This window comes from Liolophura sinensis, chromosome 12, assembly GCF_032854445.1.
Source record: "Liolophura sinensis isolate JHLJ2023 chromosome 12, CUHK_Ljap_v2, whole genome shotgun sequence".
Taxonomy (NCBI): domain Eukaryota; kingdom Metazoa; phylum Mollusca; class Polyplacophora; order Chitonida; family Chitonidae; genus Liolophura; species Liolophura sinensis.
Window position 1 is genome coordinate 26,315,807 of NC_088306.1, and position 13,202 is coordinate 26,329,008.

Here is a 13,202-nt window from a genome sequence, read left to right on the forward strand (position 1 = left end):
GGACATGGAAATCCACATAAATAAAAAGAATTATTTAATATTGCATCGCTTGGTAAGATTTCATCCATCCTGTTATAAAAATTGACTGAATCCCTCGATTCTAAGAGGGCTTCATCTACCAGATTGTAGAAAACATGCAAGAAGTGATAAATTAGAGACTTTCTATTATTTTGGGGACACCCAGTAAGTGAAATTTTCACATTTTATAATTCTGCAGTATTCTGTCCATTGTAACAGTTAACTGAGCAAACTAGATTATGGGAAAACCAAACGTTGTGGAGGAAACCAAACGCTGTAGGCAGGAAACCTTGAGTATATACTTGGATCGTTTAAATAAACGTTACACTTGAAAGAAAATTTAAACTCGGAATTTAAAAAAAAAAACAAAAACATTTATGACATCAGATTTACAGAGAACGCGGAAGTAAATCGATGTACAGTCATGTCATTCCAAAAACACTAACTAAACGCACCATGTATATATTAATGATTTGTATTTTATTTCACTATACATTTACACATAATAGTCATCTTAAAATATAAACGTTGATATCTGTACGACGTTTTGGGCAAGGTTTAAAAAAGGCATTTAATGAAACATAAAAACAGCATTGTCATATAATTGCGATTCATTTTAAAACAATAATAACAAGCAGATAGGATAACCTTGTACATAGGTTTGGGATTTTCCTCTCGAACCTAATTGCAACTTAGAGCACTTCATTAAAAACAATTTTCGATTCGCAAACAAATTCCAAATGTTTAAAAAATATTGCGTATGGAGATTTTGCGTTGTAAAACGAAAACAGTATCAACACCGATAGTATAGACAAGCATGTATTCTTGTACGATTTTGTTTCTTTGTTTTAAAAAAAACACGAGGCCATTCTGCGTGCTGTTACTTTGATAAAATCAAAATAAGGACTAGAAAAAAAATGGCATGCCACTATGTGCGAACATGGATATGCCCCAGTGCCCATTCCTTACAACATGTCCTGGGATTCCTGGCCGGTACAAACGAGATCCGGGTGAGATCCAGTGTGTAAGTAACGCCTTACCCACATTCGCGCCTTTTCAAAATCTCTGTCAACATTTTGTTATGATACACCGCTTCAGTTCGCAGCGCTAACCCCTTCAGTACAACCACAGATATCAAATAACCTAACCGGATTCGTATTATTAACGTTTAGAAAAATATCACGGCCCAGCAAAAAATAAAGCTGAATGGCTAGAAGCCGTAGTTTTAAACTTGATGTACACATTGTATACAGCTTCGTGGTACTCCAGCAGAACTGAGGGGCGTTCGACCAACTCGACACAGGCGTCTATAAACCGTGAAGTATTGTCAGACACAATCACAAGGACTCTCAATCCTGCTCTAACTTACCATACCGGTACCTATTTTGCCGGTTTCTTGCGGATAAACAATTTTTGGGGGGATAATCGGGATTTCCATAAGTTATTTTTCATAAGCAATGTAGATCTTTGGACATGAGTGTTCAGAAATGACAATGACGACTATAAGTTACTTTCTGAAAAGATACGTGCAATTTAACCACCAAGAGCTGCCATCGCATTAGGTTATAACAACAATAAATCATTCATTGACATATTTGAAGAAAACAAATAAAAACACATAACATAAACTATAAGATTGTCACCTTCGACTCAGAAAACTAAATAAGTTAAGCTAAGGGCTTCTCAGTTAACATGTGTGTTTCTCTTTGATAAACGTCTAAAGAATTCGTGGATTTCATAGAAGACGGTCAAAACTTGAACCTGGACAGTTCGTGAAGGTGACCTTGAATGTATATGGCAGTTTAGTTTAGGCATTCTTCTGATTTCCAACCAGTCACATATTTACAAGAAAAATTCTTCATAATACCAGATGTGAAATAGTAAAAATCTCATTTCTCAGTCCTGGCAGTGTTTTTGCCACTTCGTTTAGTCACAGAACGTCCATTTTCATATCGACGTCATCCGTCACAAGAAACGGGCTAGGTGACGTCCGTCAAGTGACGTCATGAAGTAAAATGAATGTCGCGCACGAAGTGCAGACTGAACTGAGGGGCATGAACCAAGCGGAACCGGGTTGCAAGGTCTAACATGGCATTGTGGACCGAAAGGATTTGGAAAACACATTTGGTGGAGCCTTAAACGAGAACTGAAAAGCGTTCAACTCACGTGGAAAACACGCACGGTGAGGGCGGTGGGTGGTTCCTTACGTGTATTGCGCCACCGGCGGTGGGTGGAGTGTGGGGATATGTCCAATCACGCCTAGATGTCCCAAACCGCCCACGGGCGAGTGTTCATTGCTGGGTGGTGTGGGCATACCGGCGGAACTTTGGCAAACGTACCATTCACTCAAGTTCGTAGGGGCGTGAGAGATATGAGAATGCGTGAGTCCTGGGATAGCGTTCGCCGTAACGGGCAAGGACGTGACGAGAGACGTTGGGAGCGACGCTGCCGGCGTTGACGGAAGCGACGTCGGGATGGGACTGTTTTGTCGCGGCGGCTGAGCCCGTGACGTCGGTGGCGGCGGGGTGTCGACATCGCGGGTGGGCACAGGAGAATCGTCGTTGTCAATGTGTTCGCTCATGGGGCTGCTGGCTGTGGAGTCATAGCCGTCGTGGGTTGGAGACGTCTTCCCATGGACCTTCATGTGCTTCCTGAGGGAGCTGGGATGGGTGTAGCTCTTATCACAGCCTCGTACTTTGCAGTTGTACGGCTTGTCACTTGTGTGTACATGAGAGTGCTTCTTTCTGTCGGAACTATTTGCAAAGCGTCTGTCGCAGCCATCAAACTCGCATTTAAACGGCTTCTCTCCTGCAAATTAAACAAAATAAACACAGTTAATACCTTGCTCACTCCAAATAAAATTCTAAAAATAAAGTTCTAAAACTGTGCATTATATTTTTAAACATTAGCACAAATACAAACGACAACCTGGGAATAAACTTAAAATTAATCAATATAATAAAACATGTATATAAAACATGCTACTCAATGTTTCCTTGGATATGGGTCCAGAAATTGTCATGTTTCTAAGAAAAACATAGATGTATTTTAATAATTTCTGCATGCACATGTTCAATTTGTTACAAGCACTTAATATAACAAAATGGGGGAAGGATTAAATTCATTACTTTAATGAAACAAATTTATGTAATATATTTACTGTGTTTTGGATACTGAGAATTAAATATATTACACAAACTGGTGTCAATAATATAAGTTTGAAATATTTAATTAACAATTTTATTTATTTAGGAGAAAAAAAGTCCCGTATTGTAATAAATATCGCATCGCTGACTGATGTAAATCGTATGGTATGAGAAATTATATTTGTTAACAATTCCGAATTAAACGGTCTGAAATATATTGCATAATACTGACAAGTTTGTGTACATGCATGCTTGTGTTTAACAAGGGCGAGCAAGGTCATGTCGCGGGGCAGCGACAGCCGCTATTGATTAGGCCATGGCGTGAGCCAAGAGTATGGTAACCGTCGCTGGGGCAGTTAGAAGATATCAGATCTCCAGAGATAGAGAGATAATTGAATCAAATCCGACAAAACCGTAATCCGGTCAATTGTGGTGCAACAAATGTCTGCATGAACACAAACCCGATCCCAGCGTTAACCTTTGCCAGTAAATACTAACTAATCATCGACAAAGAATTCACTCGGCCCAACTGGGTAATTCTTTTAAAACGCACTTTCGATTGAAGTTCGATTGAAGTAAACATGCGATATGCAACTTGATCACGGCACGTGTATACTTGTAGACGTATTGGTTTAACCAGGATTTGGGAGAAAAATAAAAGTGATACATTACATAGTAACTTTATTTGATGAGAAAAATTCATATTTTCTAAATCAGAAATAACAATAAAAAATGATTAGCTGTAGATAGAATATCACCATTCCATGTTTTAGTTGGGCTTTTTTTAATAGTGTTTTTAAATCAGACTACATAAAGTCTAAAGTTATTTGTACCAGTTTTGAAAATTTTCGAAAAGATTACAATTTTGTGAAATTTAAATATATGTATTTACTATTATTTTTCTTAAATGGCAAAGGATGAGCTAAACGATAAATAAAATATGGCATTTTAGAACGGAACTAAATTTTGCCCAAGCAATGTTTAAATAATAGGTGTGGTTAGGTTGACATTTTTTTGTGAAACACGTGAAAGTGCTGTAGAACATGAGCTTGTACAACCTGCCAATAGTCGGTGTTACGGTTATCTCACCTAATTATTTAGTAATAAGTCATTGCGGCTAATCAGACAAGGTGTTGTCTGGTACACGATGAAACATGCGCTGTGCAGAGCGGGCGGAGGACTTACAAAATGCTTGGATAGCCGCTAACTACGCTCAGTGTTAACTCTATTGACCCTATAACAGCTGCACATGTCAAGAGTCACAAAGGGTTTGAAGAGGGCCCTAACCTTGAAGGGGGGAAAGTGTCAAGAGCGGTGCCCACCAGTCACACCTTACCGCCCCAGTACCAGACAAGATAGTCAGCTACTGTTGAAGCCGAGAAGATATAGCCGTTTTCGAACCGTTCGGCCTTGCCAAGCGCCAGACAGGTTTAGTCGGACATAATCGTATACAAGCTTGAATAAAAACTTGTCAACAATACAGTAAAAATATATACATGTACTGAAGTTTAAATCAAGTGAATGCATTAAACAGCAAAATTTTCGCCACGGGTATAAATCATTTCTTTCTATGGACATCTATGCATTTTTTTAATAGGCCTTTGGAATAAATAGTAAATCTGAATAAAATATTCTTTTAAAAATCAGGCTATCAGTTATTTTTAAGAGTTGAAAATTATGTAAGCAAAATAATCAAATACAAATTTGTATTTCGATTTTCATTGCAATATTTAGAACATATCACAAAATACGCTGTCGGCCTACCGGAGAAATAGTGGATGTTTTAAACACAAAATTGATCAGGGCAAATGCATGGAATTGAATTTTTTGTATTATTTTAGAAGAGCCCCAAACAGTACCTTTCACAAAATATCAGCCCTGACTCTCCGCGTGTTGCCCTTCAAAATAGTTCGTTTTAACAATATAAATAGCACGGATGTAAGTCTAGATTCAGTTATTCTTGGTAAATACAAAGATGTTGACTGAATAGGGATTATGATTTTTTTCATAACAAAAATCACCAGTGGAAAATGTTAATTTTACATCAAAAATACATGTAGACTGAGTACCAATCTAAGACATTTAATTCGGTTAGGCGTGATAAAAGATACAATCGGGTATTCGTCAGTTTTAGAATTTACCAGAAATGAAAATTAAACAGAATTTTAAAAAATATTTGAAATTATGCACATAGCTGAACACTAGGTTTCTGTTCTGGTTTTTGTAACAGCGCATTGCACATATCTGAAGTTCATTCCACATTGAGACAGCTTTACAAACTAAGTTTAGTCAAATTGCTTTAATATTTCGTCAGACAGCGGCAGTCCCCAAACTGTCATATTTCTTGGATCAACAAAATTTTAATAATTTCTGCCCGGGGGGGTGGTACGAGACAGCTCGCTTATTCCCTCCCATCGATACCCCATCTCCCCTACTCCCTGCGGATAGACAGTCCCCCCACCGGGCAACACTTGCAGCTGTCACGAGGAGGACAGGGTGAGGCGGAGTGGGCGGGAAAATCTTGTGAACTTTGGAGTCTCATAAAAATAACACGGTTAATCCGAGAAAGTTGTGTAAAGTTGTGTGAATGTAAAGCTACAGACAATCCACCAGGCGGGTTGGAGTCCTTCAAGGTTTACGACATGGTTAGTAGTGAAACAGAAGCTCTGAGATTAAAAGACACTGCCAGGGTCGGGTGAACTGAACACTCTCGAAAAGATTAAGTGGGGAGATACGGCGGTTTGGAGGACTTCAAATTAAGAAACGCTTGAATTCTCGGCCAACCGGTCCCTTTGGTTAAACGCCTTCACGCACTAACTGTCAAGGGAGTCCGGGCAAATTTAGAACAGCTTCACTCACTTCCCACTCACTAGCTACCCACAGAAAATCAACCACCATGATACGCGGTACCGCCGACTGGTCATTGGCCGTCCCCACTTCACACAGAAGCAAACGGCGACAATTTGCTTCGGTTTAACGCAAATGCTCCTACATTAAAAGAATCGTTTAAAAAGAACAGATCTGTTGAATCCGTTACCCGTTTCATGATGAAGACCCATTAGCGGGCAGGCAAGGATCCGTAGCCGTATTCAAGACCGGTGATGATTTTACAATTCTCCTATAAACATACTCGCCTCTACAGTCATCAACTTCACGTTCACATCAGCTTTTTAGATCAACTACACAGATCGGTACAGAGGCAATTTTTTGGTTTGTTTACACGCGACATAGGAAAATGACACTGCAAAAATAAATCTGCCAAAAAAAAAAACCCTGTGCTTTTATAATCTGTAAAGAGTAGACTCTTGAATGCTACTTAGCTTTCCCTTTTAACTTTTTAATATACAGGCCAGGAAATGTTTAACACCCGAGGTCGCGGACCTGTTAGAAACACAGGGCAAACGACTGCATAAGGCATTGGGATTCAGAACTGATGTTCTCAACGTCCGCGGAAAACATTTGCTTAACTTATGAAAGCTGATGATGATAGTTTAAGGAGGTAGAAGTACATATGGCATCCACCAAGAATGCCCTTCGGAACACCGCCGTGCCACATTAACATATAACTAAGACATCAAACAGGCTCTATACCACCACCAGACTAGCCGTACAAGTTTCAAGTTGTACACATGAATTTCCTGCAAATTTGATACCCTCAGTAGTGCTTAGTAATAAATATTCTGAAACTGGATTTTTTAGAAGACCTTAACATCTCATAAAAATATTTTAATAAATTTGCTTGTGGTGTATTAAATTTTAGTTCAGTATTATATACATATCTACGAAAAATGAACTTGGTTATTTGGAATTAAATCAATAGCTTTCTTTAAAATGTATAATGTCACTTATTTCGCCCAGAGGGACAATATATATAACATTTATGTCAGATTAACAAATATAAACAATTGCGACATGTTATCTCCATGACAACCACATACTCCTATAATTCGTACTCCACTAAAAAAACGAGATTATGCAAAATAACGAACATTGCAAATCTCCATTGTTTAATTTTGTATACCTTGTCGGAGTTTTGCGGTGGCCATCTGGAATTCCATAAATTTCCTTGTGTCAGTTTTTGCATTTTAGGGAGAATCAAATCTTAGATTTTGTTATAGGTTGAACGATATAACATAATACAAAACTGTGATGTGATACCCATGCATCAGTCATTTTAAAATGCTTTCTCATTTTAACACGGAAATCGTCGTATACTACAGTGTTCTCGTTCAGACAGCTTGTCTCTCGTGGTAAACAGCGAGAGCGCGTGGTCTTGTCCTACACACAGGATGAGTTTGTTCATTAAAATCAGTAGGATTACCTTGAACTAACGTGCAATTTTACGTAACCACTTTAAAATTCATTGAATAAGACAAACCATGAGGATTTTTATCTTTCCCAGTGTCTGAGAAAAAAAAATCCCTCGCCAAATACGCAACTGAACTGTTTTGATGGTGCAACTATGAAAAACAAAGTGACAGGTTTGATGCTTGCGAAAACCAGTTGTATTGTGTTGTAGGAAAACTGCAATGCATAAAAAATTTTTAAAAAGGAAAACCACCCTACATACGCCTAATTATGTAGCTCAACAAAATACGAACCTGTGTGTGTTCTTTTGTGGATCTTGAGGTTTTCCGACCGGGCGAAAACTTTGCCGCAGCCCGGGAACGGACAAGGAAATGGCTTCTCTCCTGTATGAACACGTATGTGATTCACTAATTTGTATTTGGCTTTGAAAGGTCGGCCATCCCGCGAACAGTTCTGCCAGTAGCAGGCGTGGTTCGTCTGCTCGGGACCCCCGACATGTTCCACCGTAATGTGGGTCACAATCTCGTGCATTGTCGTAAATGTCTTATTACAGGTTTTCCGTGGCTCCGGCATATCTTGGTCGATCCATAGACACGTGTGTTCTTGTTTGATCGGGGGACGCATGTACCGGAAGAAGGCCCCCGGTCCGTGGGGTCCCATGTTCATAATATTGTTATGGTGAGCGTTCATTGCCATGGCCCCCATGTGGTTCATGTTCAGGTGGTGCTGAGTAGGGCCGAAGCTGTGATGGTCGGACCGGGGACTGGTGATCTGTCCGAACTGATCCGCCCGGGGGTACATCTCTGCCCCAGGGATGCTCAGTCTTACCTGCCCGTTGTGATGAGCGTTATGGTGGCCGGCATCGTGGAGACCAGGGAACAAGACGTGACTGGGGTTCGAATCCCCGTGCGGATTGACGTGAAGACCAGCCGAAGAAGGGATAAACATACCGTTGTGGGTGGCAGGGTTTCCTTCGTGTCCCGTTAGGCCCATGTGATGGTCTCTGCGGAGCAAGAAGTCCCTTGCCGAAGTATAACTACCGACATGGTGGGAATGCGGCACCCCGTATCCGTTAGGTTGACCCCCGAATTGGTTTGCTTGCACATGAAGCCCGGCGCTCCCTGTATCGCTCATGTGGTGCGGGGGGCTCAGTTTGAGTGCCCCGGGGGGCAGGTGAGGTGTATGCGCCGTATCCATGAACGGATTGATCATTTTCACCTTGTAAAAGTCAATGGAGTCCAGATCGGATTCGCGATACTTGGAGCCCGGTGGCTGGAGGTCGGGGCTCGTATAAACCATTCAGACGGACTGGTGTGCAAACTCTAGGACGTCGACCGTCAAAATGAACGTAAGACGCTGTGTTACACACAGTTAAGACGTGCAGTCAATCGAGACTGAGATGAAGTTTGGTCCACGGCATCCAGTAGGTTCCACTTGTCATGAGAGAGAGGCGAACAGCGAGCGGTTTGGAGAGAGTGCTGTGTCTACTCCAGAAAACATGCTCTCTGTGCTACATATCCCCGTCAACACACAATTGACAACAACCCTAGGGCGGATCTGATTGGCCCGCGGTGAGTTGATTGACAGCTCTGGTGACGACCAGCCAACCAAACGGCGAATCAGACGGCTCTCCAGCTGGGAAGGGGCGTAAATCTAATATAGAGGCTGTCATCATTCACTCCTCCCGCTGAGTCTTGGGCTCTGTTTGCCAGAATAATCGCCTACCGTCAGCTGTGAACGCAGTTCAATAGCTGGCTCCCGAAAAACAGGGATTTTCACTGCTGTTCATCTGTCATCAGGACAGAGTTCTCCCCTAGTCAGACACTTGACTATCGCCATGTCAGTCTGATTGCCTCAATCGGATTAGTGTCATTCTACTCAAGGAAACTTTTCATCTTCAATTTAGAAAAAAAACACAACATATTTGTGAATAAATGTTTGTAGAACACCAGCGCTCCTGTGTGGCAGGAAACATATTAAAGAATGGCAGATGACTTTACAATGTGACTCTTAAATTTACTTTATCATGCATTGACAGAAAACTGATAAACTTATATTGTTATAAATGTTTTTATACTTTTAATAAATAGTATACATTAAATACCTTTGAAAATGTGCGGCTGAAATAAAAATGGCTAATATTTTACCTGAAAAATTACCATTTTTTGAACATTTTTTGTTGTTATTTCTCAAATGTTTAATATATAGTTTAATGCAATTCTGTGTAATCTAACAGATCTAATGGTTCATCGGATATATATCAGCTAAGCAGCATTTCGTGACATGCAGGACATCTATATATTTACTTGGCTTGATTCGTCAGAAATAATGAGGTTTTTATACTTTTTTAGATCTTTGAATATTCAATGCATGGTTATGTACCCTGTCTTAGGAAAGCAATAATGCTGACAAATCGCGGCAAAATACTCGTGAATTAAACGAAATGGGAGCATGCATTCAGTATGGTTGTGCATGCCCGCCGCCGTGGGAAAGGGTACCAGTTTTACAGAGCCGGGTAACAATGGCTGCTTCCAAATCCACGCCCCCTCTTAGGCGTTTACAATCGCTTTTCTCGCACTACATCCGAGCGAACAAAAAGTTTGACATGGTTAAAATCGAGAAAGGTGGACTGGACAATGAGCAAGACTCACTGAACACTCTACAATACATTAAACAAACTATAGCTGGAGTATAATAATGTGTGGCGGAATTTCGACCCTCGATCTCTGCAGTGCGTGTATACAGAGAAAGCCTGTGGCCCCCCCAAAAATCAAACTGAGTCTCTTGTCCAGAAACCCTCGAACGCGTGGCACGGCCCATGGGACTAGCTCTGACCTCGCAGGAAAAATATAATAAGATCGGCCAGACAATATATATAATACAGTAATAATAATGGAATGCATATATGTGTATATACACACACAAAAGCCCATGCATGGGTTTCAGTTCAAAACACAATGATTTGGCTCAAATAATGGAGATAATTGTGACTTTGCACAAAAACAGTTATACCTATATGTATTTGTGAAAAAAGAATTTGGAAAAGTCTATGGATGAATGAATAATACTGTAAGCATGTGGATATTATGAATTCGGTTTTTCCGGTGCAGCCTTCACCGTGTATTTGTTAGTTGTTCAGTTGTTTACAGCTATTTATCGACGGCCACAAAAGAACTGCTTATTTGTATCTGTGACAGCGCTATACTGCATTTGTGGCGCTTAGAAATGGCAATTCAGTAGGTCTGTGAATGACACCTATAAACATAACCTGTTAGCAAAATTCACACTAAAATGCGTGACTTTTGTGAGATACAGACAGGACGAAAGAATGTGGGAAATTATTCGTCATGTGTGTATATACAAATATGAATGATCTTGCATGCAGCTTGAATTCAGGTGTATAAGATCATCGTGCCTTATCACTTCCGGATATAATCTTTAGCTATTTATAGAGGGTATTTCACCGTCAGAATTTATATACTTCAAAATAAGTCCTTACTCTGATAGTTTGGCACATACAGTAATCACGCGCGTAATTTTATTTATTCATATTCATATATATATATATATGTATGTACGGTATATGACCTATACGACAACACATCGTCACGTGTCATGTTCTCCATATACAGCCAGATCTACTAGTTACGTATTAATGAGGTTTATTACATATATGTACGTGCATTTGTGGAGACACAAAAATATATATTACATGAGACGCATGCGCTTTCAATGCATGCGTGAGAGGGAACTTAGCCGTGAGTTAATTTTTGCACTACGGATCATCGTCACTGGAGCTTCAGACGTGACTATACGAATAAAACCTCTATGATATAATTAAACATGCAAATAATTAATTACGCCAAATGGATGAGTTGCTACCAGTTGCTAAAAGCTGTTAATTTAGGACCTGTTTAATCATGACTTTACTCTGACGAGCTTAAAAATAAAATAAGACAAATTTTCACCTATGCGTTCTAACCTTAACAAACATGTATACGTTATCAGTATGACGTAATGGCAAACAAACTTGAATAAATCAATACATAAATTGTTTCAAAATGACCATTCTGTTAATTGATTTAAAGTTAACAAAATCAGTATATTCACACTAAAATATATGTATATCCAAAATTTACAAAACTATTGAAATCCGTTCATAAACGATTTGGGTGTTTTCAAATATTTATGGAAACAAGGGGATATAAAAGTAATCATTAAATAGCAAATCCAATTCTGCACTGCTTCAATGAGATGCCAGTATTTATAGGTAGATGTCTTTTTACATATACTTGCATCATAACTGTATAAAACTGGTGTACCTTCCATACTGTAGTAAACAACAATTTTGCCGGTACTTGGACTAGCTGAGATGCTGTTACAACACAGTAAACGTGCTCTGCGTCGCTTCCCACACAACATAAGTCCTGTAATATGTCGCTTACGCCAAAGGATACCTCGGCATTGTATAAACAGAGAATGGTAGGAGACGATGTTATTCTATTGGGACATCATCTACTTGTCTTGTATGCATTTAATAAATAGCTGTGCCATACAAAGTGAAGTAGCAGGCGATGGTATAATTCTGCTGAGACATTGTCTATGGGTACCTCGTGTGTGTACATGCAAGAATAACTGTGCGATACAACCCGGGAGTAACAGGGGGAAGGTATCACCCTGTTGAGACATTATATAATTTAGTGCTATAATTCACTTTGGATACATTTGTGCTACGCAAATACGCAGCAATAACAGTTGGAGTCGCCATTACTCCATTGAGGCATCCCCTTGTGATCAATATACATGTACTAAAGATGTAGCTCTGCGAATCATTGAGTAACACAGGCTTATTTTATACCACTACAATTAAGGTCTAATTCTGATTACACATTTTCTGTTTATCTGTTGAAAAAAAGCTTCTTTTCTCCCAGTATGACGGTTGAAGTCTGTAAGTCACACGCAGTTCCACAGCAACTTGCCAAAGGTCGGTGGTTTACCACGGACATTCCGGTTTGTTCTACTCGTGTAAGTGATGACGTATGGTGGTAAGCAATAATCGGTCATTCAAAAATGTTTATTTTTCTGATACATTAAAACTGGAACTCTATCCGCCCACAGCAACGAATGATACAATATTCTGATACAACTTTTTTGTATAGGTTTCCAATGCAGGCACCGAGTATAGTTCTTAAACTAAACCGCCACTTGTATTTGTCTATAGTTGCATTGCACACGCATTAACAGCCACATACTGCATGAAACACGTATAAGATAATATACCATTCCATTAAATAATTCTGTTTTATTTCTACCGTGATTATTAACGAGTCGTACAAACTGTAAATATATCATGCGAAATGGTAGAACAACTTTGCACCTATATATTTATCGCAATATCTGACATTGGCAGTCTGTCTAGTGATGTGCACCCCTCCGTTTTTACTGAAGAAACCCTAAATACTAAATATCGTACTGCCAGGATTCTATTTTTCCTTTAACAAGTTACATATGTATACCGTGGGATTATTCACAGAGTGTCATTGTGGGTTCATCATATCATATAGACCTATAGACATACGATACATGCCCCACCCTTGAGGCCCACTCAAAGGGATGTACAACGTAAACAGCCTATGTTGTGAGGGACAATACACTAAGGCTAGATACCATCGAGAGCAAACAACAGAGCTGCGATTCGATTACCTATTATCCTAATTTCTCCAAATACCT

General features: G+C 39.7%; 1 protein-coding gene across 1 annotated transcript; it reads right to left on the reverse strand.

Annotated features, from left to right (window-relative positions):
• Positions 1 to 479: 479 nt before the first annotated feature.
• LOC135479167 (zinc finger protein ZIC 4-like) lies at positions 480 to 8,902 on the reverse strand. Its single transcript, XM_064758938.1, has 2 exons — positions 7,766 to 8,902; positions 480 to 2,826 (listed from the first exon to the last, which is right to left on the reverse strand). The coding sequence occupies exons 1-2, from the start codon at positions 8,769 to 8,771 to the stop codon at positions 2,222 to 2,224; spliced, it is 1,611 nt and encodes a 536-aa protein (XP_064615008.1). The 5' UTR covers positions 8,772 to 8,902; the 3' UTR covers positions 480 to 2,221.
• Between the last annotated feature and the right edge of the window lie 4,300 nt (positions 8,903 to 13,202).

Coding starts and splice junctions, on each gene's coding strand:
- LOC135479167 (XM_064758938.1), bottom strand. CDS start 8,771: ATGGTTTATACGAGCCCCGACCTCCAGCCACCGGGCTCCAAGTATCGC. Junction 2,827..7,765: donor CCACAAAAGAACACACACAG/GTTCGTATTTTG, acceptor TTTAATTTGCAG/GAGAGAAGCCGTTTAAATGC.